The 26,316-nt window shown below is 38.6% G+C and overlaps 1 protein-coding gene across 1 annotated transcript in view; it reads left to right on the forward strand.

Annotated features, from left to right (window-relative positions):
• GSAP (gamma-secretase activating protein) overlaps window positions 1-21,741 on the forward strand; it is a 167,679-nt gene extending 145,938 nt beyond the window's left edge. The window contains exon 31 of the mRNA XM_081282794.1: window positions 21,593-21,741. Coding sequence (XP_081138920.1) covers window positions 21,593-21,726 — 134 coding nt within the window. The 3' untranslated portion in view covers window positions 21,727-21,741. The remainder of the gene's footprint in view (window positions 1-21,592) is intronic.
• Window positions 21,742-26,316: the final 4,575 nt, after the last annotated feature.

Consider the following 26,316-nt stretch of genomic DNA (forward strand, 5'->3'; position numbering starts at 1 on the left):
TTGGATGTTCTGCTCATGGTTTCTTAGCAGTCTTGCTGAGCTGTCTATGTTCTTTTCAAGTTGAAATACTTTGTCTTCATTGTCTGATGTTCTATTTTCTAAGTGATCTGCTCTGCTGATAGTATGCTCAATTGAGTTTTTAAGTTGGTTTATTGCTTCCTGCATTTCTAGGATTTCTATTTGTTTGTTTTTTATTACCTCTATCTCCCTGTGTAATTGATCTTTTGCTTCCTGGATTTGTTTATGTAGTTCCTTGTCAAAGTGATCTTTCATTGTCTGATTTTGCTGTCTCATGTCTTCCTTGAGACTCCAGATCATCTGAAGCATGTATATCCTGAACTCTTTATCTGACATTCCATCTGTTGCAGCTATTACCTTTTCTAAAGTTGAGTTGACCTGCATTGCTTTTGGTCCTTTCTTTCCTTGTCTTTTCATACTGCTCGCATTTCTTTCTGCTTGGTGAAACTGTTGTGTTTTTGAAATTTTCCCCCTATTTATTTATATTGCTCTTGTATAGTTGGGAAATCTCCCTTGCAGGGCGGGTAGTGGCTGTGCTCCTCCTTGGGTCGTTGGTCCTGATCCGGATGTGGGCGGCGGCTCTGTTCAGCCCCTACTCCAATTGGTGTGACGTGTCTACCACGTTGGCAGGCCTCTAGGCCTGTTCCACCGGTGGGTCGCAGGTCTGCCTACCTTGTGGGCTCGGGCGGCAGTTCTGCTCAGCCCCCACTCCAAATGGGGCTATCTGACTGCCTCTCCAACGGGTCGCTGGGCCTTTTCCGGACACGGGTGGCGGCTCTGCTCCACCCCCACTCCAACCAGTGTGACGTGACTGCCTCGGTGCTACGTGTCCACCACGCTGGCAGGCTACCGGGCCTGTCCTGCCAGTGGGTCGCAGGTCTGCCTACCTTGCAGGCTCAGATGGTGGTTCTACACAGCCCCTACTCCAAATGGGGTGACTTGGCTACCGCGCTGTCGGGTCGCTGGTCCTGTTCCAGGCGTAGGCGGCTACTCTCTTTGGCCCCAGCTGCAGTTGGGGTGTCGTGATACCACGCCGGCGGGTCACTTGGCCTGCTCTGGGCACAGGCGGCAGCTCCCCTCTGCCCCTCTGGCCCCCAGTGCACCCAGCAGGACCCGGACCGAGAAGCAGTTACCGCGGGGTCCCCGTCCCTGGGCCAAAGCCGCTCCAGGAGCCAGAACCCGGCCTCTCCGAGCCCGGCGCACGCTCCACTAGGAGCAGGCTCCAAGGAGCGATCTCCGCAGGTTCCCCAGCCCTAGGCCAAAGCAGCTCCGGGAGCCAGAGCCCGGCTGCTCCAAGCTCTCCGAGCTCGGTGCACACTCTGCTGGGAGCAGGCTCAAAGATGCAGTCCCCACGTGTTCCCCAGCCCTGGGCCAAAACTGTTCCGGGGGTCAGAACCCAGCCGCTTCGAGCTCGATGCACGCTCCACTAGGAGCTGGCTTCAATACGCAGTCTCCGCGGGTTCCCCAGCCCTGGGCCAAAGCAGCTGTGGGAACCAGAACCCGGCCGCTCAGAGCTCGGTGCACGCTTTTCTAGGAGCGAGCCCCAAGGAGTATTCTCCACAGGTTCTCTAGCCCTGAGCCTGAGCGATCTGTCTGAGAGACACAGGCAAATGCCAGCCTGAAATCACCTGTTCCGTAGCTGAATGAGCTGAGGTCAGTAGAAAACAGGGATGATTATATCAGCTCTCCTCCTCTGTGGTCCGACCGGTGTCGAGAACCGAACTGGACCGCTTCTCTCCTCCGTCTCAAAGCCAGAACTCAGCACTAAGCACGGCCATTGCGCCGCTGGCAGGAGCCCCCAGAATCCGCATCGCTGCACCCCCGCTCTGGCACCTCGCTGCTTCCCAGCGCGCGCCGCAGACTCCAGCCGTGGGCCGATCCGCCGATCAGGCAATGCGACCCTCCGTGCGGAGAAATTGCCCACGTCCGAGCCCCCGCAGCCGAACCTCGCGCGATGAAAATCCCTCTACTAGATTCTGGAGCACCTCAATTTCGCTGGAATTTCCCAACCAGACAGCCTTCAGCTGTTTCACCTCGTCTTTCTCCCGCACAGTGACGCGGCACACGGGGGTGATGCACTCCCTTCGCCGCCATCTTCAATCCCTCCTCCCCCAAAAAGTCTTAGGTTTTCTATATCTGATTAACATAACGTTTAAAATATAGAACAGCTATAAAATAAAAGTTGGGAATGCATGGAGAATTAGGTCTGCTGGTTTTACCAAGGACCCACTGGTTATATCCACTAGTCAGTATATCTGGGAATAGGAAGCTAAAGCATGTGCACGCACACTGGCTTTCATTTTTATAAAATTCCGTTTATAATAATGTAGATTAATGATAGGGCCACAATATATTTCATACTGAATTTAATATAAGTTAACTTTCCGGGTCAAAAACTGAAACTGAATTTTCAGAGCTGATATTTAATTTAATTTAACACCTTTCCTTTTAGACTTTGAAAAATTGGTGATATTTTAATTCCCATATATTGATCCTACACTTAGGCATGTTGCCACCAGGGGGTGATAATGTGCTGCCATCTTTTGGTTATAAAGGAAACCTGATTGCCTTTGATTTTCAAAATGGGGACATGAAGCTATCCCATAAAATAGGACTTGTAGTCTTTAAATAAAATGGTCTTCTCGAGTTCAAAGCCACCCTCATCAACTTGCAAAGGCCCTAATAAGCTTAGTGAAACCCTGTATCTAAATAAAATATTTTTTAAAAGGGGCTGAAGATGTGGCTCAGTGGTTAAGCACCCTGGATTCAATCCCTGGTATGAATAAAAGAATGAGTGAATGAATTAATAAGTAAATAAATAAAGTTGTCTTTTCTTTAAACAAATATATATGGCTAATTCTTATAGAACATTTTAAGCTAATTAAATTTCTATTATGCAATTTTCTTTTTATTAAGAGATACTGACTTCTATTTCCTTTAAAAGTTAAGTATTTTTATAAGGAGAGAAAGATCATAATCCTACCCCTATCACACCATGGATGGTCATTTTAATTTTCTCCATTTTTAAATAAGATTATATTAAATGTGTATGCATAGTTAAATCCAGTTTTGCTTAACAGTTATTATTTTCTCAAGTTGCTAAATAGACTTCATAATTAATGATTTAATAACTATTTTCAAGGTTTTCTAGGGCATATATACTATAATAAAATAATCCTAAATATAATTTATCACATATTGAACCTACTATATTCCAGGCATTTTACATATATCATTTCTAACCTTCACAACCTTGCTAAGCAATTTTTATCTTCATCGTATAAATGAAGAAACTGAAAATTTAAGCATTTTCCCAGGTAGTCAAGGCTAGACTGACATTCAAATTGACTCTAGAGTCAGTACCTCTGGACTAATTATTTAAATATTCCTGTTTCCTAGAACTGAGATTACTTTCAATTTCTCACTTTTATAAAAAATGATGTAGTAAATATCTTTATCTAATTTTCCTTTTTCTCCTTTGATTTTCATTTTTGCAAGGCATTACTGGAACAACACTTTTTTTAAAATTTTTTATTTATTTATTTTTTTTAGTGGTGCTGGGGATTGTACCCAGGGCCTTGTGTGTGCTATGTAAGTACTCTACCAAATAATCTATATCCCCAACCCCAACAAAATATTTTTATACGTACTTCTTGGTATATATTAATTCCTAACCTTTTAAACTCACATTAAAATTTAAATATAAAAATTTTCAGCTTTCTGGACCAAGGGGTGCTTCAATATCAAAGCTCCTTAGGATTTACTTGCTTCCTACAGTAAAATAGTCTTAATTGAAGCTATGTCATTGAAGGTTTTTGGATTTTAGGGTCTGTGAGTGTAGAAGCAATTCGGGGAGCCCAATAGATTGCCACGGGTAATCCTAAGGAGTAGGATCAACATGAATGGGTAGAAGTTGCAAGGAGAAAGGTTTCTGAACCAACCTAATAACCATCTCAGGGTAGAAGCTTTCCAGAATTGGAACTGGTCACTGAGAGAGGCTGAGCAATCTTGGTTCCCGAAAGTGTTTAAGTGCAGATTGATTACTAAAAGAAGATTCAGGTGATCCTAACATGTAACTGCAGCTGAGTACCATTTTGGGGGATTAACCGTTCTCAAATTCTAATTTGAATCAGAATCATGTAGGATTTAGGGAAAATTCAAGTGTCGAGCTAGGGTGGAGGTGTGGGCAGAATTCAGAATCCTTAGTTTCAGCGATGAATCTACTTTAAAAATTAGTATCTCAAGTGCTTTTCTTTGTTATTTGAGGATTATACTCTGAGAAACCTATTTTAAACTTAAGACATTAGTTGCTACAAGGGGAGCAAGAAAAAAAATTAAAAGTAAAAGGTTAGAAGATAAAATCTGTTGCAGCTGTATTTTTTTATGACTTCCCCTGAGAACCTGCCTGCATGCCCCTCTGTCATAATTTTTAGAATTCCAAATGCACTGCTAAAATCATCCTTCCATTTCTTTCTTACATGATTTGTTTTCTTCTTGGTTTCTACTTTGCTGTCATTATTGGAACAAGAATGAAAAATAACTAATGAACCCTGTGAGCAACAGCAGGGACTGTGAGAACCAGCTACGGGAGAGTGAACAGTCACTAAGGTTGGGATCACATCAGGACAGCCCAGCGTGTGTATGCATGCATGTGAGGCCTGAGCAGCCCCACTCTCTATGTCCACACTGTGACAACAGCACTGACTGACCATGGCCTTCTTTCCCCAGCTGAGACTTGTCAGAATATGTCATATTTAGGGGCTGGGGTTGTGGCTCAGTGGTAGTATGCTCGCCTAGCATGCATGAGGCACTGGGTTTGATCCCCAGCACCACATAAAAATAAAGACAATAAATTCTATCAACAACTAAAAAAAAAATTTAAAAATACGTCAGATTTAGTATGAGAGCCATGATGTATTTACTGTTAACGTTTTAGGAATTACTAGGAATCAGGGAAACCCCCAAAGTCAAGGCGAGGAAAATGTTGGAGAGAGTATTGAAAAACTTTTTCACAGGAAGTTTTTAGAAAGATAAATTACATTCATTTTATGTCTAGTTACTTTATCATTTACTTAGCTTATTTAAATAGGTTACATATTCTTTCCTATGTAACCTATGTATTCTATTTATTAAGAGGTTGTTAATGAAAGGAATCCAAAAACTATGACTATGGTAGCATAATTATGAACCAACCAGGCAATTATACTGACCCCATCAGTATTTATTAAAGGGCTTATCGTGAAAACAGTAGAAAATCGATTGAGTTATAAATTCTTTTTCAAGAGTATCTGAACAAGATGTTGTTCTTAGTAGCTGCCAATGATTCAGAAGTTCCTAAAGGGGCTGGGGTGGAGGGGTGCTAGTTATTTGGGCTTTTATTATTTAGAAAGTGAAAAACATGAGAGTTTATTGTACTGGCCTGACAAATGTCATCTGTATATTTGGATGAATAGTTTTCTCTCACTGGCTTAGTTTTTTTTTTTTTTTTTTTTTTTTTTTTTTTTTAAATCTGGGGATGGAAATATCTACTTTTTTTTCCAGGGGGAGGGTGTTGAGTGACTTATCATGTCATACTAAGCATGTTAATCCAATGAAAATACATGGCCTGTAACTCTTGCCTGGTATTTCCTTTGGTATCATTTGTGTGTGTGTGTGTGTGTGTGTGTGTGTGTGTGTGTGTGTGTGTGAGAGAAAGCTCGTTAATTCTTGAGCTGATATTTGAAAATGCAAGGGAGTTGGCTCAAACTAAAGCATCATATGTCACAAATTAAAAAGAATCCACACTACGCATTTCTGTAAATGTGCATTTTGGACATTTTGGATGTTCTTGTTCACTGTAAATTACCATTCACCATCCCCTCCCTATCTCAAGTAGTTCAGTGAACAATCTGCCCATCTATACCTAAAAGGCAAGAGTTCTTTCTTTCCTTCTTGGCAGGAATACTTGGAAATTTTAAACAATTTAAATATCAACTGCCTTATGTTCTTCTTACCCTTTCATGAAATGTCAAACATTCATATTTTCAATACTAATGAACAACCACCAATTGTTTTAATTTCATTATTTTCTCAGCTGAAAGAGTGCTTACAGAGCACAGAAATAGCTAAGCTTTCTTTTTATAGATCTCAGTGGTGAGTTTAAAACAAGTTTAGACTGAAAGAAAAAAATACTGATTTTTTTCCCCTCTGAGTAGAATTCTCTTGATTAAACTGGCCTTCATTATCTACCCATCAGTTGAAAAATAAGATCCCAGGAGAAGATCTCAAAACCTAGGGCTTGTGAGGGTTTTAACAAGCCATTTGCTGGTTTCCAGGCAGGACTGAATTCTATTTGTACTGACAGCAATTCTACCTGTTCTTAAAAATAGCTAGCTCTGCCACCTTAAATGGTAACAAATTCTAGGAGAGATGGTTCGGCTTTCTGACTAGTATCCAGGCACAGCACAAGGTGCACCATGGCTCAAAACCAGAACTGCCATAATTTTGAAATTCAACTTAAATGGTGGCTCTTCCACCCACTGGCTACTCCACGGGAGGAGTGTTAAGAGATTTTGGAAATAACATTTGCTCTTCTAGTGACAGATTTCTTTTTTAGTTCATAAAATGACATTCTCTAGATTGGGATAAGTAAATGTATCTTCCAAAAGGATGTAACATTCCTCCTAGGCCCTAAGGAACAGTTTCAGAATGGGAGATGAAGGTTGAATCCTTGGGCCCTGTTGCTTGCTGTATTAGGACAGAGTGAGCCAAGTGGGACCCTCAGCTCACACAGGCTTGTTTGGAAAGAACGTGTGGGGAAAAGTGCTCCCATAGGAAAAGTGATCTGGGCACCCACACTTCTGGGGATAAGAATGAGGTGTCATAGTCAGGAGAGAAAAGAGTGTGCCAAGTGCTTGTTCTGTGGAGTGTAGTTTTTGGCTATAGCTTCCAGAGCTATGGATTTCCTGACATACATTTTTAAAAAAACACCAAAAAACAGGATCTCCATCACCTGAGTCATTTTTCCTAGACGTCAGTTGTGTACCCCTTTTGTTCAGAGACTGCTCACTCCAAGGGAGCAAGGAAAGAACTGAGCTTGTAATTGTCAACATATGGTAGGTACCTCTCTTTGTACCTAAAATTACTTTCTAATTTTTCTTATTTCTGTGCAAACAGCTTTGCTCTTATCTGTTGTCAGTACGCTTGAGGGAACTGAGCACTTACCTGTTTAGTCTGTACTGATTATGGTACTCTCTTTCCTTCACTGCGTTATATTCATTTTGATACTTGAGCAGCTGTTCTCTCATCTTGGAGACCTCAGTGGAGAATGCGTCTGGGAAACTATCAGCTTGCTGCAGGTGAAATTGCTGCTGTTGTATTTGCTCAGTAAAATTTTTGGCATTCTGTAGCAGCTGGACCTCTGACTCTTGGGTGCTGGGTTCCAGGAAGACAGATTTGCACAATGAGAAAGGTACACCCTCCATACCCTTGGTTGCTCCTGTGGGAAGCATGGAGCTGCTCCCATTCTTGGGTTCAGTTCACCTCAGTATTATTTGGGGGCCAAATACTGCACTCCATGCTCAGGTGAATAAGGCTCAGCTGCTGACCTCAAGTTGCTGACCATGCAGCAGAGGGAATTGGTAACTGGAATGCCTGCTGACAAGTCCTACCACTGATGTCTAGATCCAGACAATGTGAAGTTGACAGAGAAAAGACTAAATTCAATGGGATTATGCACATTTCCTCTGACTTTGAAGAATGCCAAGACTTCCAAGGAAGGGGGGAAATGAGGGCAGTCCCTTGAACTGCCCCAGAAATCTGACTTTCTTGAGTTCTCCTGACTTGATTATAGAAAGATCTTTGCCCTCTTAGGAAGAAACAAACTTGTAATGGCACTTTACAAGGAAACTAGGAAGAAAAATTCCCCTGTAAAGATAGGAACATAAATTATGGATTTTTAAAATCTTAACCCTGAAGCCTGTCCAAAACCATACTTGAACACCACAGAAAAGGAGATTCTATTACTCCAATTATATTCTATGCCCTAGGCCCAATTTGGAAAGGGTGGACATAGAGGCAGATCTGGATGGATATAGAAATTGTACATGGTCAAATCCACAGAACCTTCTAGAACACACCAGTTTTATCATCAAACATGACTTATCTTTCTGAGAAACCCTCACATTAGCTACCCAACCTATTCGGGGCAAGGTCTGACCATTTCCTGTTTTAGAGTCAGTGTTCTCTTTGGGTGTGTGTTCTCCACCATCTTCAGGTTTTAGCTCATATGCAGAGTGCCCCATAATTTTATCAAGGCTGTCTCAGCTCAAGTTATCAGCTCCACCCATTTCCCAGGCTTTAATATGTCAAGTGCCCAATGGCATCCAGCAAAAATGTTTGCTATTAGCAGAATATGTTCCAGGCACTGTGTTGAGTGCTAAATAATAACTGACTACAGCTATGGTGAAAACACATATATAAATTCCACTAATTAAGTTTAGACTTTTTTTTTTTTTTTTGGTTCTGGGGATCAAACCAAGGACTCACACATACAAGGAAAGCACTCTACTACATAGTTACTAGGGTTATTCTCTTATAATTCAATTTCCTTGCATGCTCATATACTCTGTGAATCTAAAGTTATCTGCTCTTAATAAGACATACTTCAATTACTAGACTACAAAATATTGGATTGGGCCATAGTGTATGTTTTCCCACAGAGAAGAGGACAATGTGGTGGTTGGGTTCTAGTCAGAATGGAAATGACAATTCATCCATAAATTCTTAAATATATTTCAGCAGAAATATATTTCTGTGTCTGTAGGAGAGAATTTAACAACTTTTATAATGTGGTGTTTATGGAAAACTCAATCAGTTTCAATACCTCCAGCCTACACCTGCCTGCTGCAACCCTAGCACAAAAGCAGAGAGTGTATGTCTTCGTGCCTTTAAAGGCCCTTCAAGCAGTGTGCATAGGATAGAGTGGTTGGTGTTTACAACGCAGAGAGAGGAAACTTTCGGGTCAAGAGGAGGTAAAATGTGGGTAGCAGAAGGGAAGTAACTATTTTGTAACATGACCTGGAAGCAGGAAGAAATAACACCACAGCCTTGCTCCTACATTGATATATGTCACTAGAGCCCAGGGATCTGAGTTTTGGGGCAGCGACCATTTGGGGAAGTTAAATCATTAAACCCTACAAGCTCCCCTGGGCTCCAAATAAGAGCTATCCAGAGCACAAAAAACTCCGCAATATCCTTGTATCTTTAAAAAGGCTTGGAGGGATGCCTTGACATCGGAAGAGTCTTCTACCAGTAAAGTAGTTGAGGTACGTTGAAGAAGATGTCTCCAGATTTTTTACCTACAGCCTCCCAATTCCCGAGTCTTGAGAACAACTTACTGGCAGGCAGTGCCAACTCTGAGGGAATGGATTCTCCATGAGGTGCTGGGGAGGAGGAGCCAAGGCTGGGGGCGTTAGTATGGACTGGGGTATAAGTGAAGTTCGCACTGGGATGTAGGCCTGCTCTTCTCCCAGCCATTCACTCTTCGCCCTGCTTCCACCCTCAAAGTACCCTACAGACACAAGACCTGGGTATGTTAAGAACTAGGGGCATTGGTTGGGGATTGGCAGAAGAGGATGACTGGGGACTGGTGGGATGGAGCTTTTGATGAATATATCATACAAGGCTCTGAGGCAGGAGGTGAGGAAAGGAAGGAGGTAGCTTATGAGTGTTAAGAAACAGCAGCAGATTTGTCCCTCTCCTTGTTTCTCTACTCCCCTACCCCCTTGATTCCCAGTACCTAATAGCAGGTACTTGGAAAAGCTACTGAATCATCATTCTATGGAAGCTTCTTCTGGCCTGCTGCTGACCTGGTCTTGGCTAAGGTGAGTAGCCTGGCATAGGAAGAAGAAGTGAGAAGTAAAGACAGGCATCTTGGCAGATGTAGGCTGGGGTCCTCATAGAATCTATACCTCTGAGTGGTGAGGAGAGGTGGGCAGGAGTCCTACAGGAGTGTTCTGCAGCATAGGCTGTCAGCATGCCACCAAAATCCCCTTGTCTCAAGCTTCAGTATCACCAGCAAGCACTTGCATACCTCTATCTCCAGCTATAAAAGCTTGCTTGACTTCTCCAAGGGCAAGCTAGAAGTTCCAGGAACGAATCTCACTGGGAACAATCCTTTAATCAATGAGGGATGGAAAAAACTGGTAGTAAATATTCCAGTTTTGTTATCCTTCAGTGGCAGATTCTGAGGTGCATTCTTCATAGTCACTCAGAATGTCCTCTGTGAGACTACACCCCAGTTGCCCACAGTGTAAAACCCACAGAATGACCCACCCCAACTAAACTCCTTTCCCAGTCTCACTTCCCCACTCTCCCATGATGCTTTTTTGAGTCATTTCTCAGACTACTTGAACTCAATCCTTGTCTCAGGGTCCAGCTTAAGGGACACTATCTTTGAACTGAAAGATAGGTCCTGTTACAGGTAAGAAATATAGATATGATAAAAGACATCTACACATTGGTAAAGAGCTTACCTCATCACGGTGTCATGCAGCAAGGTGTACTTGGCTTTTAATTCTGCCATTCTGGTTCCAGGAATTTTTCCCATGGCATGTAACTAGCAAAGAGAACATAAGGTCACCATTAGCTGTCACCCCCCTCGTGTTTAAGCAGGAGATAAAGTGACATACTAATATCTTACAAAATATTTCAGTTAAACATCTGAGAGGGTACACATGAGGCAATATAGCTTACTCTAAAGATATTGGGTATTTAGAGAAAATAGCTAGTTCTATTCTGCCTCCAGTCTCTGTTCTTGGACAAATCTTTTGACTCTCCAGGCTGTGACTTCTTCATCTGGAAAGTGAAATAACTAAATAAAATTATTTAACTCTAGAAGTATATTTCTAGGATTAGCAAACAACCTGAATATTATAGATTACTAGGATGGCCATTTGTAAATTGAGCGAAGCAATGATTAAGTACCTAATATAAATAAATTATTCATTCTTGAAAATATTTTATGAGATAGGGATTATTATCTCCATTTGAAACTACAGTTTTGAAGAGTTAAATAATTTGTCCAAGATTACAGGTAAAAATGCTAATTGAGACAAAGGCAGGATTTAAACCAGGTGGTCTAGGTCAAAAAACCCAATATCACTGTCCTAACCTGATGCTTCTGCCTCTACTGTCAAAGCAGCAAGGAAACTATCCAATATAAACAGAGGTGTTAGTTTATTCCTTCTTTTATTTCTGGTAAAAAAAAATTTTGACTTGCTCTCTGAATAGCATGATAATTAGTTAATAACATCAAAACATTAAACACCAAAGTTTTACCTTATTAAAACCACAACACAATGAGTATTTTGAATTAGGTTTCACTTTAAACTGTTACTGACATAGTATCAAAAAGCAGAACTAGGGGCTGGGGCTCAGCAGTAGTGCACTTGCCTGGCATGTGTGAGTCACTGGGTTTGATTCTCAGTACCACATATAAATAAATAAAATAAAGGTCTCTCAACAACTAAAAATTAAAAAAAAAGAACTAAAGAAAAGATTTGTGTTTCAATATTGCTTGAATCCATCCACTTCCTCCCTTTCTCTGAATCCACTAGTCCAAGACACATCATCTCTCAACTAGACTAGTATGAAATTTAATTGCTTCCCTAACTCCCCCTGTGCCTTCTTCCACTCAGGAACCCCACCCATCTACTTTCCACAGAGATCTTTTTAAAAATCAAACAAGGTCTGTTTTGCTGGGTGCTCAAAACTTTCAAGTGGAATAAAATTCGTGATTCATGATATTCAAGATCCTGCGGCCCTGCATGACCCTGCCTTCCTCTCTCCGTCTCCTTCCACAGCATCCTCTTCAAGCTCACAGTGCTTCTGTCACACTGGCTGCCTTTTCTTTCCACAGATGATGCATAGATCTCTTTCCTTTTCTAAGGTCTCTGAATTAGCCATTCTTCACTTTTCTCCTATTTCATTCCAACTTTTTCTTCATGCCTCAGGCTAAATATCAATTTATGAAAAGACCTTTTCTTACTTCCAAATCTCCTTCACCCCAAACTCTGTACTTTATAAAATATAACACCTACATTCTTTAATAATAAATTTAATTTTTTTATTGTTAATAACGTCTGTTTTTTTGTGCCTTTATTTTTGCAATTAACACATGGTTATAAGTCCCTAGAGGAAGGGGTTTTGGGCACCTTATTCTTCATATTCCAGGTGCTCAATAAATTGTTTATAGTAATTAGCAAGTGAATAAAAGTAACTGACAAAACACAAAGAGTCTACACAGTGAGGCAACTGGTCTCTCTATCCAAATCAGGGTTGAAAATGTTAAATACACTGGAACTATTGCTTCTTTGTGAAAATGTTAGAGATCTTTCATGAGGGCCTGGGTTCCACTCCCACAGCCCTCATTTTTTTAAATCCATGGATGAAATAGGGTGAACGGGATCTTAAAGACCTTTTAAAGGTTTAAAATACATTCAAATGCCACCTTAAATCATAATTTATACATACATTTTAACTGAGTTACTTTGGTAAGCTGACAGTGTCACATTTTATAGACATTTAATTAAGCACATTTATTTTGGTTCTACATTTTTTTCCCTGTATTTTTGAGGCATTGTATAACTTATTTCAGGACTCAGACATTTTCACTGGTTTCTGAAAGGATGTTGTGCCTTCAAAGTCTTGTAAGTAAAAAGTACATAAATACTATTAATATGCATATCATGAAAGATTTCTGGGGAAAGTTTAGGCAAAGGTAAGCATGCGAATGTATGTTAATATATATGTGTATGTACTATGAAGTAGGGGCCAGCCTTATAACTAGCCAGCTGACCAGCATCGAACCACTGGGTAAGTTAACTATGGATTTATATGTTTAAAAATACATACAGTCTTTAGTTTGTTCTTAAAATGGAAAAACCATTACTTCCTATCCACTGTTCCCTTGCATAAGAGAAATAGAAATGAATATGACATAGGCTCCACCATAAGGTAAATCAGTTTGAAGAGAGAAGAAATGACAGAATACTTAACCTATATTCAGTAGTTTTATTGTTAATAACTATTTAATTCTTTGTGCCTTTATTTTTTTGCATTTATTTTCTTTATATTGTAAGTTAAAGCAAATAAATAAAATTATAAATTATAAACCACTTCCAGAGATCAGGAGCGTTAGAATGGTGGTGTGAAGAACTCAAAGAATCCCTCCCTCAAAGGCATATTGATAGAACTCATCAAAATAAGCTAAGTTGGGCTGGGGATGTGGCTCAAGCAGTAGCATGCTCGCCTGGCATGCGTGTGGCCCGGGTTTGATCCTCAGCACCACATACAAACAAAAATGTTGTGTCTGCCGAAAACTAAAAAATAAATATTAAAAAATTCTCTCTCTCTCTCTCTCTCTCTCTCTCTCTCTCTCTCTCTCTCTCTCTGTCACTTTCTCTTTAAAAAAAATAATAAGCTAAGACAACAATTTAAAGCCTTTGAAAATTGACCTAAGGGTTTGCGAGAAATGGAAAAGCATTTATTCAGTGAGAGACTGGCATTTGAACCATGAAATGCTCCATTACCCCTAGAGCTCTATGTTGCCCAAGAACTATTTCAGGCAGGTTTGATAGTCAGTGAAGTGCCCGTCTCCCCACTTTTCTATTGCTCAAAATCTACTCTAGGTGGGCAGGATAGCCCTAGAAAACAGTAGCACTCATCCACCCACTCTTGGTTTAGTATGCTGGAAAAGTTTTACCAGGTGGGTAGCTGTAGCTGCTTGGTAGTACCTATTCTACAGGAAGAATTCTGGGCAGGGCAAACAAGAAAGTTCCTGCTCAGTAACAGAGAAGGCTGGAGGCTGGGCAAGTTGTGAATATTAGCAGCCCTGCAGCCCTGCCTTTGGTTTTATTAGGAACATAGTTTACAATATCCATGGACCAGAGCATTATCAAAAATAATAGATATAACAAGAGGTAAAAGAGGAAGCTAATATCTTTGTGATGTCAGTAAAGGCAGACCAGCAGAAATATAACAGAGAACTCAAGGCGAGAGATGGTCAAAAAAGCCCTACTAAAATTCACTCAATAATGGTGAACTAAGAAGATATGGAAAAGCCAGAGGCAGGACCAGAGAGGGTTTTCTACTCTACCAGTCCCTGTGTTAAAGTGAGGCAGATAGGTACAATCCCTGAACTTTCATGGTGGTCCCCAAACCACATGGAAAAGGATGAAAACCATACAGGCTCAGGGAACTTAAGCACAACCCCTGACCAATCAGTATCTAGCCAGCAGCAGCTCCCAGAAAGTCAAGCTTAAAAATAACAAGGAAAAAACATTTGAGCAGGAATATCAAAGGCTGCATACTAGGGAAGAAACACAATTTACAGAATTAGTTTGGCCAAATGACTGAACAAGTGAACATATGAACAATAACAAAAGCAAAATGTCAATACAACAAACAGAAGGATCAGAATCCAGAATTGTTATAATATATTGTAAAAAATTTACAATTTTTAATAAAAATTTATAAGACATGCAAAGAAAAAGTATGATCTCCTACATAGAAAAAATATAAAGAAACAGAAATTGCCTTGGGAGGATATGGATGTCAGATTTAACAGAGATTTCAAAGAACTTATTATAAATAATGCTTGAATAATGAAAGCAGTATGATGACAATTTATCAAATAGAGAATATCGATAAACAGGAATTTTTAAAATGTTTAAATTGAAATTCTTCAATTGAAAATTATAATAATTGAAATTTTCACTGGAGGAACTCAACAATAGATTTGAGCAGGCAAAAGAATTAGTGAACTTGAAAACAGATCAGTAGAGGTTATATCATTTGAAAAAAAAAAAGAAAAAACATGAAAACCCATGAGCAGATCCTTCCAGAAGTCAAGGACACCATAAGGTCCACCAGTTATGTAGAATGGAAGAACTGTTGAGAAAGAGGACAGAAGATACTTGAATAAAAACTTTTCAAATGATGAAAAACTTTTCAAGTGATGAAAAACATTAATCTATATATCTAAGAACTCAACGAGTTCCAAATAGGGCTATAACTCAATGAATATCTGAATAGGATAAAAAAGAAGATATTTACACCCAGACCCATCACAGTGATACTATTGAAAGTAAAGATTAAAATCTTGAAATCAAGAAAAACAAAAATGAACAGGAAACAACACCCCCCCAAAACAAAACAAAACAAAACAAAAAAACAGGAACTAAAAAAACCCAGTCCATTATTTACAAGGAAATCAGTTTAAAAATAATAGGTAACTTTTCACCCAAAACAATGGAGGATGGAAAGCAGATGGATGACATACTCAGAATGAAAGATAAAAACAAAAATTGTCAATCAAGAATCTATACATCAAAAGTATTCTCAAAAGTAAAGAAGAAATAAAGACATTCTAAGACAAACCACAGTGGAAAGAATCATTGCTGACAGATTAGCCTTGTAAGAAATATTAAAGCAAGTTCTTTAGGCTGAAAGTAAGTCACATCAGATAATACATCAAATCTACATGAAAAAGAGTGTATCCAAGCAAATTTCAAATACATGCTTACACAAAAACTTGGAATCACTTAAAATAATAAAAAAGGAAACAGGCTAAAGCCCATCAATTTATGAAGGGACAAATGAAATGTTGTATATCCACACAAAAGAACATTATTCTGCCATAAAAGGGAATGGAGTCTTGATACCTGCTACAACGTGACTGAACCTTGAAATCATTATATGTTAATGAAAAGAGGTCATTCACAAAAGGCCACATATAGTACAAAGCCTATTGTACAGTATCTATGTACAAATGCCTATACAGAATAAGCAAATCTAGAGAGACAGAAGTAGATTTAATGGCTGCCCATAGATATAGTGGCTATGGAGAATGGAGTGACTTAATGGGTGTAGGATATATTTATTTATTTAAATTTGGGGGGGTACCAGGGGTTGAAGTCAGGGACACTTGACCACTGAGCCATATCCCCAGCCCTATTTTATATTTTATTTAGAGACAGGGTCTCACTGAGTTGCTTAGCACCTTGCTTTTGCTGAGGCTAGCTTTGAACTCACAATCATCCCAGCCTGCCAAACTGCTCGGATTAAGGTATGTGCCACCTCTCTTGGCAGATTTATTTTTGCGTAATGGAAATATTATAAAATTAGAACATGGTGATTTCATGATTGTATATATTAAAGACCATTGAAAACAAGAGTGAATTTTGTGGTATGGACATTCTAACTCAGAAAAACAAACTTTTAAATGTAAATTGTTAGAAATTAAGATTTTCAGTGTAAAAGATATACAATTGTAAAATCAAAGAAATTAGTGAAAACACTGTAAAGTTAAAACTGAACTGCAAATACTAGTATGAACTCATAATCCAAAACCAAACCAAACCAGCTTAGCTTTGTTCATTAAAATGGTCTAAAAACAATGCCACATTAGCAACAATGAACAGTCCCTAACACCCCCACTGTGGTCTTTAATATGATTGTGGTCTTTTATACCTCCATTAAAAGAAACCAGCAAGTGTCAGAGAAATGACTGACTTTAGATCTGACACAGGGAAGATACAAAGTGAAGCTGACACATCTGGGCCAGAAAGCAAGTACTGTGTGTAGAGTATGATCTTCTACATATGAGTATGTGAACATACAGAGATCCAGAGGATAAGAGCTAAGTGTTAAAATGGTGCTTTCTGGGTGGTAAGTACGTATTGCTTTCATGTTTTTATTTTTGTTTGTTTCTATTTCCTAACAGTTTGGCAACACAATAGATATTGCTGTCAATAATGTTTATTAAAATGTGCTTGAAAATGATTGCTTTACACAATAGGAAATAGAGCAGAATTTGGGGCGGGAAGGTACTGGAATCTGATACAAAAACAGATACAACTAGATTATAGCTCTGACTTAGGGACTGCTCAGCTTTATTTCCTATAAATGGGGTCCCAGCTTTAAATTAAAGGTCTGAAATGTAATGGCAGGTGGGCCAGCAAGGCATGTTAGCATGTTTTATGACCATAACAAAGCAGAACATCTACACGTTTCCTTTTCTGTTTGGTGTTCCCATCAATCCACTGGCCTTTGATGTCTCAAAGGCCAAGAAAGCTGATGGGGCAAACCATCTTATTTGTTTTTGCAATTTCTTCCCAAATCATAGATGTCACAGATGTTTAGAAATAAGACTAATAAACAGTTATTTGGGCATCTTCTAATAAACACAAACATTTTAAAGAGAAAATGGTAAAAACCAAACTATGAAGAGTGAATTTTCCTCCTTGAAAAATATAAAAAAAATCATAATCTGGTTCTTCAGAAAGTAACTTTTTTTTTTTTTTTGTCAAGTTGCCAACTGTCCGAAAGCAGGTCTGCCCCTGGTTAGAAACTCCAGATTTCGTGCTAATAGATGGAAATGCTTCACTCATACACAGTGTAGACATGGAAAAAAAATTGTATGTTCATACTGCATGATCTAAGTTAGGCAACCAAATTTGTCATGTTTTAAAAATGCAGAATCTAAGGAATACAGCATAAAGGCCAATCTTAAATGGTCAAAGAGTATACACAACAAAAGGTTAGATATAAAGTCAAAAGTTCATAAATATGATTTCACAATAGATGCTTGTGTTACTGAACTGCCTTTTTGGTAACTGTGACTCGGAGGAAACATTTACACTAGAGCTGAAAGTTTAACAAGAGTTCATGATTCATGGATGACATGGAATAATATGGAAAAAATTTCAAAAATGGAAATTCTAGGACATTCCAAGGAAAGGAACAGCTCAGTAAGAGCTTTTTTACCAAGTGAGCTTATCTACAAGGGGGTCATATGAGGAAATAATTAGGTGTTCATGTGGGCCTGGGCAGGGGAGCTGGCCCTGTCAAAGGTGGCTGTGGTTGTTAGCCTGTCTCTTCTGGCCTCTTTGCCATTATCTACTGGTTTGATCTCATTTAGATATAACAAAACCTTGAAAGCATAAATCCTTACTACCTTCATTTCCCTCTCACTCTTCACCTCCTTCCTTTTACTGCTAGAAATGAACAACACAGCCATTTGAAATGGCTTCCAAACACAATTGGGCTCTCACCACTCCTTTGACATTTTCTTTAGTTGTATATCAAATTTTGTTTTCTCACTCACCTAACTCATTCACCCGAAAAACCCGGGCCACCTGAACTCATCCCCAGTATCAACGGACCTATTTAATAGCACCACCTTCCAGTAACTTCTTTCCCCACATCTCAAAAATTAAGTATTTCTTTTTTCTTGGTTATGGCCAACTTGCTCTCACATACTCTCCTACCCCTTGCTCTCCTCCACTTGCTCTCACATACTCTCCTACCCCTTTCTAAGATGGCAAATCATCCATTATAGTTTGTCTCCTCTATAATCTCTACTTTTCCCTTTTGGCTGGCTCAGAGTAGTCAAGTTCATGACAAGTGGACTTTGGTTTGAATTCTAGCTCTGCTACTTTTTAACTACATAATATTGAATAATATTTAACCAGTCCATGCCTCAGTTTATTCAGTTGTAAAGGAGATAAAAATAGTTCCTATTTCATAAGACAATAGTGAACAAATCAATATATGTATAGTGGTATATAATATCTTAGTACACAAATAAGGGATTAGTCATTATCAGCTTTTTATTATTATCCTCAACCTATAAATTTGCTCATATCTTTTTTATATTTATTTTTTAGGTATAGTTGGACATAATACCTTTATTTATTTATTTTTATGTGGTGCTGAGGATCAAACCCAGGACCTTGCATGTGCTAGACAAGCACTTTACCGCTAAGCCACAACCCCAGACCAAATTTGCTCATCTTTCTCATTTAAAAAACATGAGCCAGTGGTGGTGGTACACATCTGTAATCCCAGATACCTGGAAGGCTGAGGCAGGAGGATCACATTTTAGGCCAATGTGGGGAACTTAATGAGATCCCGTCTCAAAATAAAAATAAGAGCTAAGATGTAGTTCTGTGGTAGTTTGCTTAGCATGTGCAAGGCCCTGAGTTCAATCCCCAGTACTGGAAAAAATAATAGTAAGCAAAATAAAATATACCCTGGAAATTATGCTCCCATCTAATTACCCCTTTTCTGTCTCCTTTTCAGTCAGTTCTCACACAGGTAACTTGGTAACAGTTTGATCCTTCCAAGGTTTGCTTTTAACATTTGTTTAAGAGGTCCAGAACAATCGTATATGTAGCAATACTTTAGTCCTCCTGCTGAATGCACACTCTTACTGAATTCCCCCACATGCTATTTGGGTTGGTAGGAACATGACCTATTGCTGGTCCTGAGTGAGTTCTACTTTCTGGAAGTTCTTCCCCCAGCCTGAGCAGTATCTCTACATGCATGCCTTGATCAATATTCAGGAAGTCCTCTATAAATATCTGGAGCTATTTATGGAGCTCTTTCTTCTTAACTGTGTCATTTAGTCAACTTGACTTGTCTGAACTCTAAACTCTGTCTTCTGAAATCATCAACAAGACCACCTGCCTCTGTTTCCCTCTGTATACTATAACCCAGAAAATCTGGGAAGTAAGATAGGCAATTATGGGTTTCCCTTCATTATTTCCCTCCTCTCCAGGCATCATTGTGCTGTGTGGTCTGTGGTTAAAATTCTGAAAAGGAATATTTAATATAATTTGATCCATTTTTTAGTTAAGGTAGGAGGTAAATATGGTTTCTATTATTCCATATTGGTTGCAAATGGAGGTCCTGTACCTTTTAATTATTAAATTCAAATGATATTTCTCTGGCCTTATCTTACTTAAACATTTTGTGATATTTATTACTATTGACTTACTACATTTAATTATTTCTGGAAGCCCCCCTCCTCTGGTTTCTGACATACATTACCAGTCTTTCCTTATTCTTATTTTCTTTCCTGACCCTCCCTTTAAAGGTTGTGTTCTCAAGGATTTGGCCCTCATTCTGTTACTCTTTTTAAATAACTTACTTTCCCTAGGATCCCTTACTTAGTCTCACAGTCTAAACTACCACCTACATCCTGATGATTCCCAAACAGAAGGGTTTGTAGGATAAATGTCATAGAACAAGCTCTATCGGACTTTATTTGGGCAGAGGCCATGTAAGACATGAAATGCCTTCTAGGCCCAGTGCCGGTGAATATTTGTTAGAGGGAAATTTGTATTACGGGGCATTTCATCTATAGATTCTGTTGAATTACATATTGTCAAATAGTTTCATAGAATGAATAATCCATAATGTGCCATGCACATATCCTTATCATTTCTTGTTGAGACCTTGGCAGTTGTCAACTTCCCGGGCTTTAGGTCTTATCCTTCTTGAGTCTGTCCTATGTGCAACCAGCAGACTACTCTATCCAAACCCAATTCTCATCTTGCTTAAAACTCTTCAAAGATCTCATCCCTTCAAGATGAAGCCTAGATTCCTTACATGGTCTACAAAAGGTCTTCCTTATCCAGCAGCTGTCCCACCCTCCGAAGTCTCCCATGACCATTTCAGCTCTGTAATACCAACTGCAGATCCTATGGAGGGTAGAATAATGCTAACGCAAAGACGTCCATGCCTAATCCCTGAAACCTCTGGATATGTTACTTTATAGGGCAAAGAGGTTTCTGCAGATGTGACTAAGAGTGTGGACCTTGAGAAGTGAGATATTATGGACTATCTGTAAGGGTCCAATCTAATTAAATAAGTCATTAGAAGCAAAAATTTTTGTTGGTTGGGTTTGAGAGATGAAAATGAAGGAGGAAAGACTTGAAATGAAGGAAGTCCTTGACCCACCATTGTTGGCTTTGAATGTGGATGAAAGTCATCATAAGCCAAGAAATATAAGTGGTCTCTGGAGGCTAAAAAGGTAAAGTACTGGAAGTACCCCTAGGACCTCCATTAAAGAATGCAGCTCTGGCCACACATCAATGATAGACATCTGTCCAATGTTGGACATCTGACCTACAAAGTCATGAGATGATAAAATTGGTTATAAGCGACTCAATTTGTTGTGATTTGTTACAGAAGCAATAGAAAATCAATATAGTCTTTAAATGATATCATGTCTTTGCAATTATATGCCTTCACCTGCAATTTGTCTCTTGTCTACTCAGAGCATTCAATCTTCCTTTAAAGTATCTCATGGTCGCCATCTGTGGTTCCTTCAAGTGAAACCACCAGAGAAAATTAATTAATTCTTTCTGTTTTTGTATTTTGAGATACATCTATTATTGTATACACTGTGCATTATTATCAACATTTTTAAATATGTCTATGGCCCTTCATGCTTGATAGGAACCTTGCTGTATTCATCTTTGAGGTCTAGTACTCAGCTTATAAATTCTCAATAATTTTCTTTAAACTGTTGTTCATTTAAACTTATAACTAGGGATATATTTGGAAGAACACATTTTTATTCAGTCATTTCAATTCTAAGTAATCTGTCACTCTAGGTAAATGTAAAAGAGGAATAAAGCAAAGTATTTTGGCTACAACATGGGCTTAGAAGAGCAGAGAATTGCTGTACAAAACTGGCTGCCTTGCCCACAGCTTCTCCTCTCCTTTCTGTATGGTTGGCAAGGTTCACAGGATGCACAGAGAGATCTGGGACTGTTCTTTCACCACAGCTGTCTGGTTCCTTCTTTGGTGGCCCGCCACAGGAATGTGAGAGGAAGGCCAGAGGAGGCAAACAGGACCTCCCAAGAGTTAAGGTAACAAATTCAATGGACATTGTGGATGAACAATGCAGGTGCCTAGCTATATGGGTAACTTCAAAGTTAAGTTACAATAATTTAAAATGTACAAATAACTAAAAGCATGCTGATGTACATACATGTCCATAAGTGTCATTCCTGTTAAAACATATTTGTCCTTTTGAAACTGCAATTATTTGGATTTTTAACAATATTCTAACCCTTATTTAACAGATCTCTACCTTCAAAGATCCTGGCTTATTTTTGACAGGAAGTGAGCCAGACTTAAATCCAGATACCTCCTTAAGAACTTCAAAGTGTGTACCAGTGACTAAAAGCAAAGAACCTAACATGACCAAAGCCATGAAGAGTATTCACATGAGGGTCAGAACAAAACTGGGGTCAGGAAACACAGCCAGGTTAAAATAAGTGGAAGGACTAAAGTCACAATAGAGGAATGAGAAGAGTTGGGGTGGAGGTTGGAATTTGCATGAGGCCCAGAAATTCTGTTGATGTGATTCTAACCCATCAGCTTTTAGTTCTTCACATGCAGAGCGCCTCCCACCTCCATGCACATGTCAAGGAGCTGAGTGGGTTTAGGCAGTGAGAAACCTAAAATAGAACTTGGGCCATCTCATAGGCAAGGGTTGCAAATGTATGAAGAAGATGTGCACAGCAGTCATTTGTTTATTTTACTTTGTAAAGTGATGAAAGTCACTTCCCTGACTGTCCTGAGAGGCTATCACTGTAAACATTAGTGAATCCAGAGGCTCTCAATGTGCCCCAGTTCTAGGCTGTGACAAATTCATGTAGGGGACATAGGGTGCTCTTCACTTTCAGGTTTTGAAGATGCTTCTGCCCATAGTGATCCTGCCAGTATTTATCAATAACAATTTATTAGCATGGAGGTGACTTGGAGTGCCTTCCACTTCCCTTCCTAGCAGGCAGCCTGTGATGGATAATGATGCCTTTTGTTGCTACATAGATGTGGTCTTTAAAAAAGAACAAAAACTGAAAGTTGCAACTTCAACTTCTGCATTGATACCATAAAATGGAACTTGAGAACAGAAATGGAAGTGTTTGATTTCCACTCATGCTAATTCTCTGCTAAGGAGGCTTTAAATCCTGGCAACATATTTGGATCAGCCATTGACTTTTTGTTAAATTTATTCCCAAGCATTTTTCTTTCTGAACCTATTGTAAATAAAAATTTTCTTCAATTTCATATTTTAGATAATTTATTGCTTGTGTATAGAAGCCAATTTATTCACTAAAACTACTACTTAACACAGAGACTTCACATCAGAACCCTGGTATAAGCCTTTTTGTGGTTTCTGCAAATGTCTGGAGCAGAATATCTTTGACTTTGTTTTCTTGATGTATCCTGGAGCTTCTAGAACACTAACACTAAGGTACTAAAAAACTATTTAATGATTGAGGCCCCTATATCTCAAACATTCCTCTATGAGAACACTCATTCCACTGTACTGAAATGCTCATGTCTGTCCACCAGGGACAAAGCTCTCTGAAGGCAGGGATTGTTCTAGGGTCCCAAGAACCTTGCAGGGTACACAGCACACAGAGTGCTCAGCACATGTCTGAAGAATCTATTGGTATGCAGCAGGATGTTTGGTGGTGCTATGAAGGGCCACCCACTTCACGGAAGGAGATCTCTTTGTGTGGCTTTCTTTCCATATGCACATATGAATTGAGCCAAATTGATCATCAAGGGAATCATGGAAGAATATTAAAAAATTAGTCACAGAAGCAACATCAACAGCCTGAAAGGTGTGTATCTGTGTCTGTGTGTGAGCAAAGGGAAAATGACATTAACTTAATTATACACTTCCCAAACATAGAGTGGAATGAACAAGCATCAAATATTTTCTCCTGAAAGCTTGCTTTCCAGGGACAGCCCTTAATTCAACATAATATACCTGTCCCAGGATACATAACTAAGCCCATAGTTACTTGATACAAATAACTTCAGTAGATAGGTAGGCCAAACTTAAGAATCAGAAAGATGCTGGGTGCAGCTGAGGCAGGGGAATCTCGAGTTCAAAGCCAGCCTCAGCAACTTCATGAGTTGCTAAGCAAATGAGTGAGACCCTGTCTATAAATAAAATTAAAATAAAATAAAAAAGGGCTGGGGATGAGGCTCACGGTTAAGTCCCCCGAGTTCAATCCCCAGTACCAAAAAAAAAAAAAAAAAAAAAAAAATCAGAAAGATTAAAAAATTCCTTAGTAAAGCAGAAAATCCAACACCTGAAATGTTAGAGTACCAACAAACACTTCTTATGGAGCAAGATAACAGAATTTTAAATAATTCATTGAGTATTTAAAGTGTTATATTTAAACCTGTGGTTACTCAGAATCTTTTAGTTTATATACTAATATGAACCAGTTGGCTGTCTTATAAATTTCTTTTAATACTGCAATTTACTTGTAACAGAAAATAGTTATTACCCACGGCAATTACATAACAGATTATCCTGTAATTTTCTCAGAAAAGGGTGGGATATTCAGAAATTAGTAATTTTCCAAGAAATTTGTTTTTTTATGGTATTTAAGAGACATGGATAGTTCTTTAGCTTATCTTAATTTCTGAAAAAGCAGAGAAAACCATATAATATAATTTTAACTTTTTTACTTGATGCCAAATTTCATACTCAAGCAAAGTAGAAAAAAAATTTTTTAAACAGATTTAACAAACACATCTCCAAGCACAGCTGTTTCTAGTTCACAAAGTTGACTATTACAAAATATTTTAATGTGTTTTCTGGCAAACACAAATAGCTTCATTTCATGGAAATGCCACATTTCCAGTTATTTCTGATAGGTTATAACTGTTTAAGGATATAAAACCATTTCTAAAGATTTCTTTTTAAACATTTTTTTAAAAGAGAGAGTGAGAGAGGAGAGAGAGAGAGAATTTTTAATATTTATTTTTTAGTTCTCGGCGGACACAACATCTTTGTTGGTATGTGGTGCTGAGGATCGAACCCGGGCCGCACGCATGCCAGGCCAGGGCGCTACCGCTTGAGCCACATCCCCAGCCCCTCTTTTTAAACATTTTTTAACCTTTATTTGTTTGTTTTTATGTGGTGCTGAGGATCAAACCCAGTGCCTCACACTGCTAGGCAAGTGCTCTACCACTGAGCTACAACCCCAGCCCTCTACAGATTTCTATGTCATAAAAACGACATGTATTTTTAAAGATGCAAATGCTAAGATACACCTTGATCCATGTCACAATAGTATATTTTTCACCAGAGATCACAAATTAGCAGCCAAACAACTCAGCCAATGTTTTGAGTATGCACTGTTTTTTTTTTAAATTAGAAAAATTCATTAGCAACATTTAAAAATTCATAGCTTCAATTTAAAAATTATTACATTTGAGGACACTAGATTTGTATTCCAACGTCGTAATCATCAATTGGTATTTAACACAGATTGACTTTCACAGGTACCGAAAGAGCCTGCTTCATTTTGTTCTACTCATACAATGTATGCAATCATATAGTAAGACTTAGTCTCATCTATGTTATTTTATGGACTGTAGAGGCATTTGAAATTAGGACTGTGTTAGCTAGTTAGCTAGAAAAATACCATTCAACTGATTTAAACAATAGCTCCATTTCTAAAATTCCAGTATCAGCTTTTTAGAATGTCTTATCCCTTGGGCTAGTATGTTCTCCCTTGCTTATCTCTGCACATATGTGAGCTTAAGGCTGTATGACTGCATCATCTGAAGTTTTGAATTTAATGCTTTAAAGCTTCAGGGATTTCCTTGCTGTTTTTCCATAATTTTATTCAAAGAATTATAAACATAGTCTGATGCTTTGTTAACTTCAATATTTAATAATTATTTATATTGAACTATTGTGTTGCTTGGTTATATTGACACGTATTTTCAATTCAGTAAAAATATACCATGGAACAACAACAACAAAAAGCTACCAGAGATTAGAAAGACACTATGAGCAAAGATGTGGGTCAAGCTAAATTTTGCTGGAGCTGAAAAACAGGAAACATTCAGTTGACATAGAGGACTTTGCCTTATCTACAAACATCCTTGCAGCCTACAATCTCTTTGGTGCTGTACTGAATAAACTGACAGAGAGGTAAACTGTAATTTTTGAGATAAGTGCAGATAAATTCTGAATAACTACACTCAGAAGTTATTTTTTTAGAAGATCTTCAAACCAAAAAGGAAGTGAAAAACCAGACATGTAGTCAAATGAGAAAATCATTTCCAGGCAAGCCAAGCATCAGCAAACTAGGGATCCTCAAAGGGTAGTTATGAGGATGAAAATAACTTATTCAAAAACTTCACAAGTTCTGACTTCTGGTAAGATGGAAGACAGACCATTTCATTCAGGTAGGGACTATGTCCATCTTTTTCACCATTGTATCGCCAAGGTTCAGCCCATGTGGAACTCATAAATACTTGAATAATTAAAAGATAAAACTACACATGAGTACCTAGGAAATAATAGTCATTCAATAAATATTTACTAAATGAATGAAAAATTCAAGAAACGAATTATTCAACAAATATTTATCATATAAATGCATAAAAAGTATACATTAATAATTCTTAATAATT

This window comes from Spermophilus citellus, assembly GCF_964194105.1.
Source record: "Spermophilus citellus genome assembly, chromosome: 3".
Classification (NCBI taxonomy): domain Eukaryota; kingdom Metazoa; phylum Chordata; class Mammalia; order Rodentia; family Sciuridae; genus Spermophilus; species Spermophilus citellus.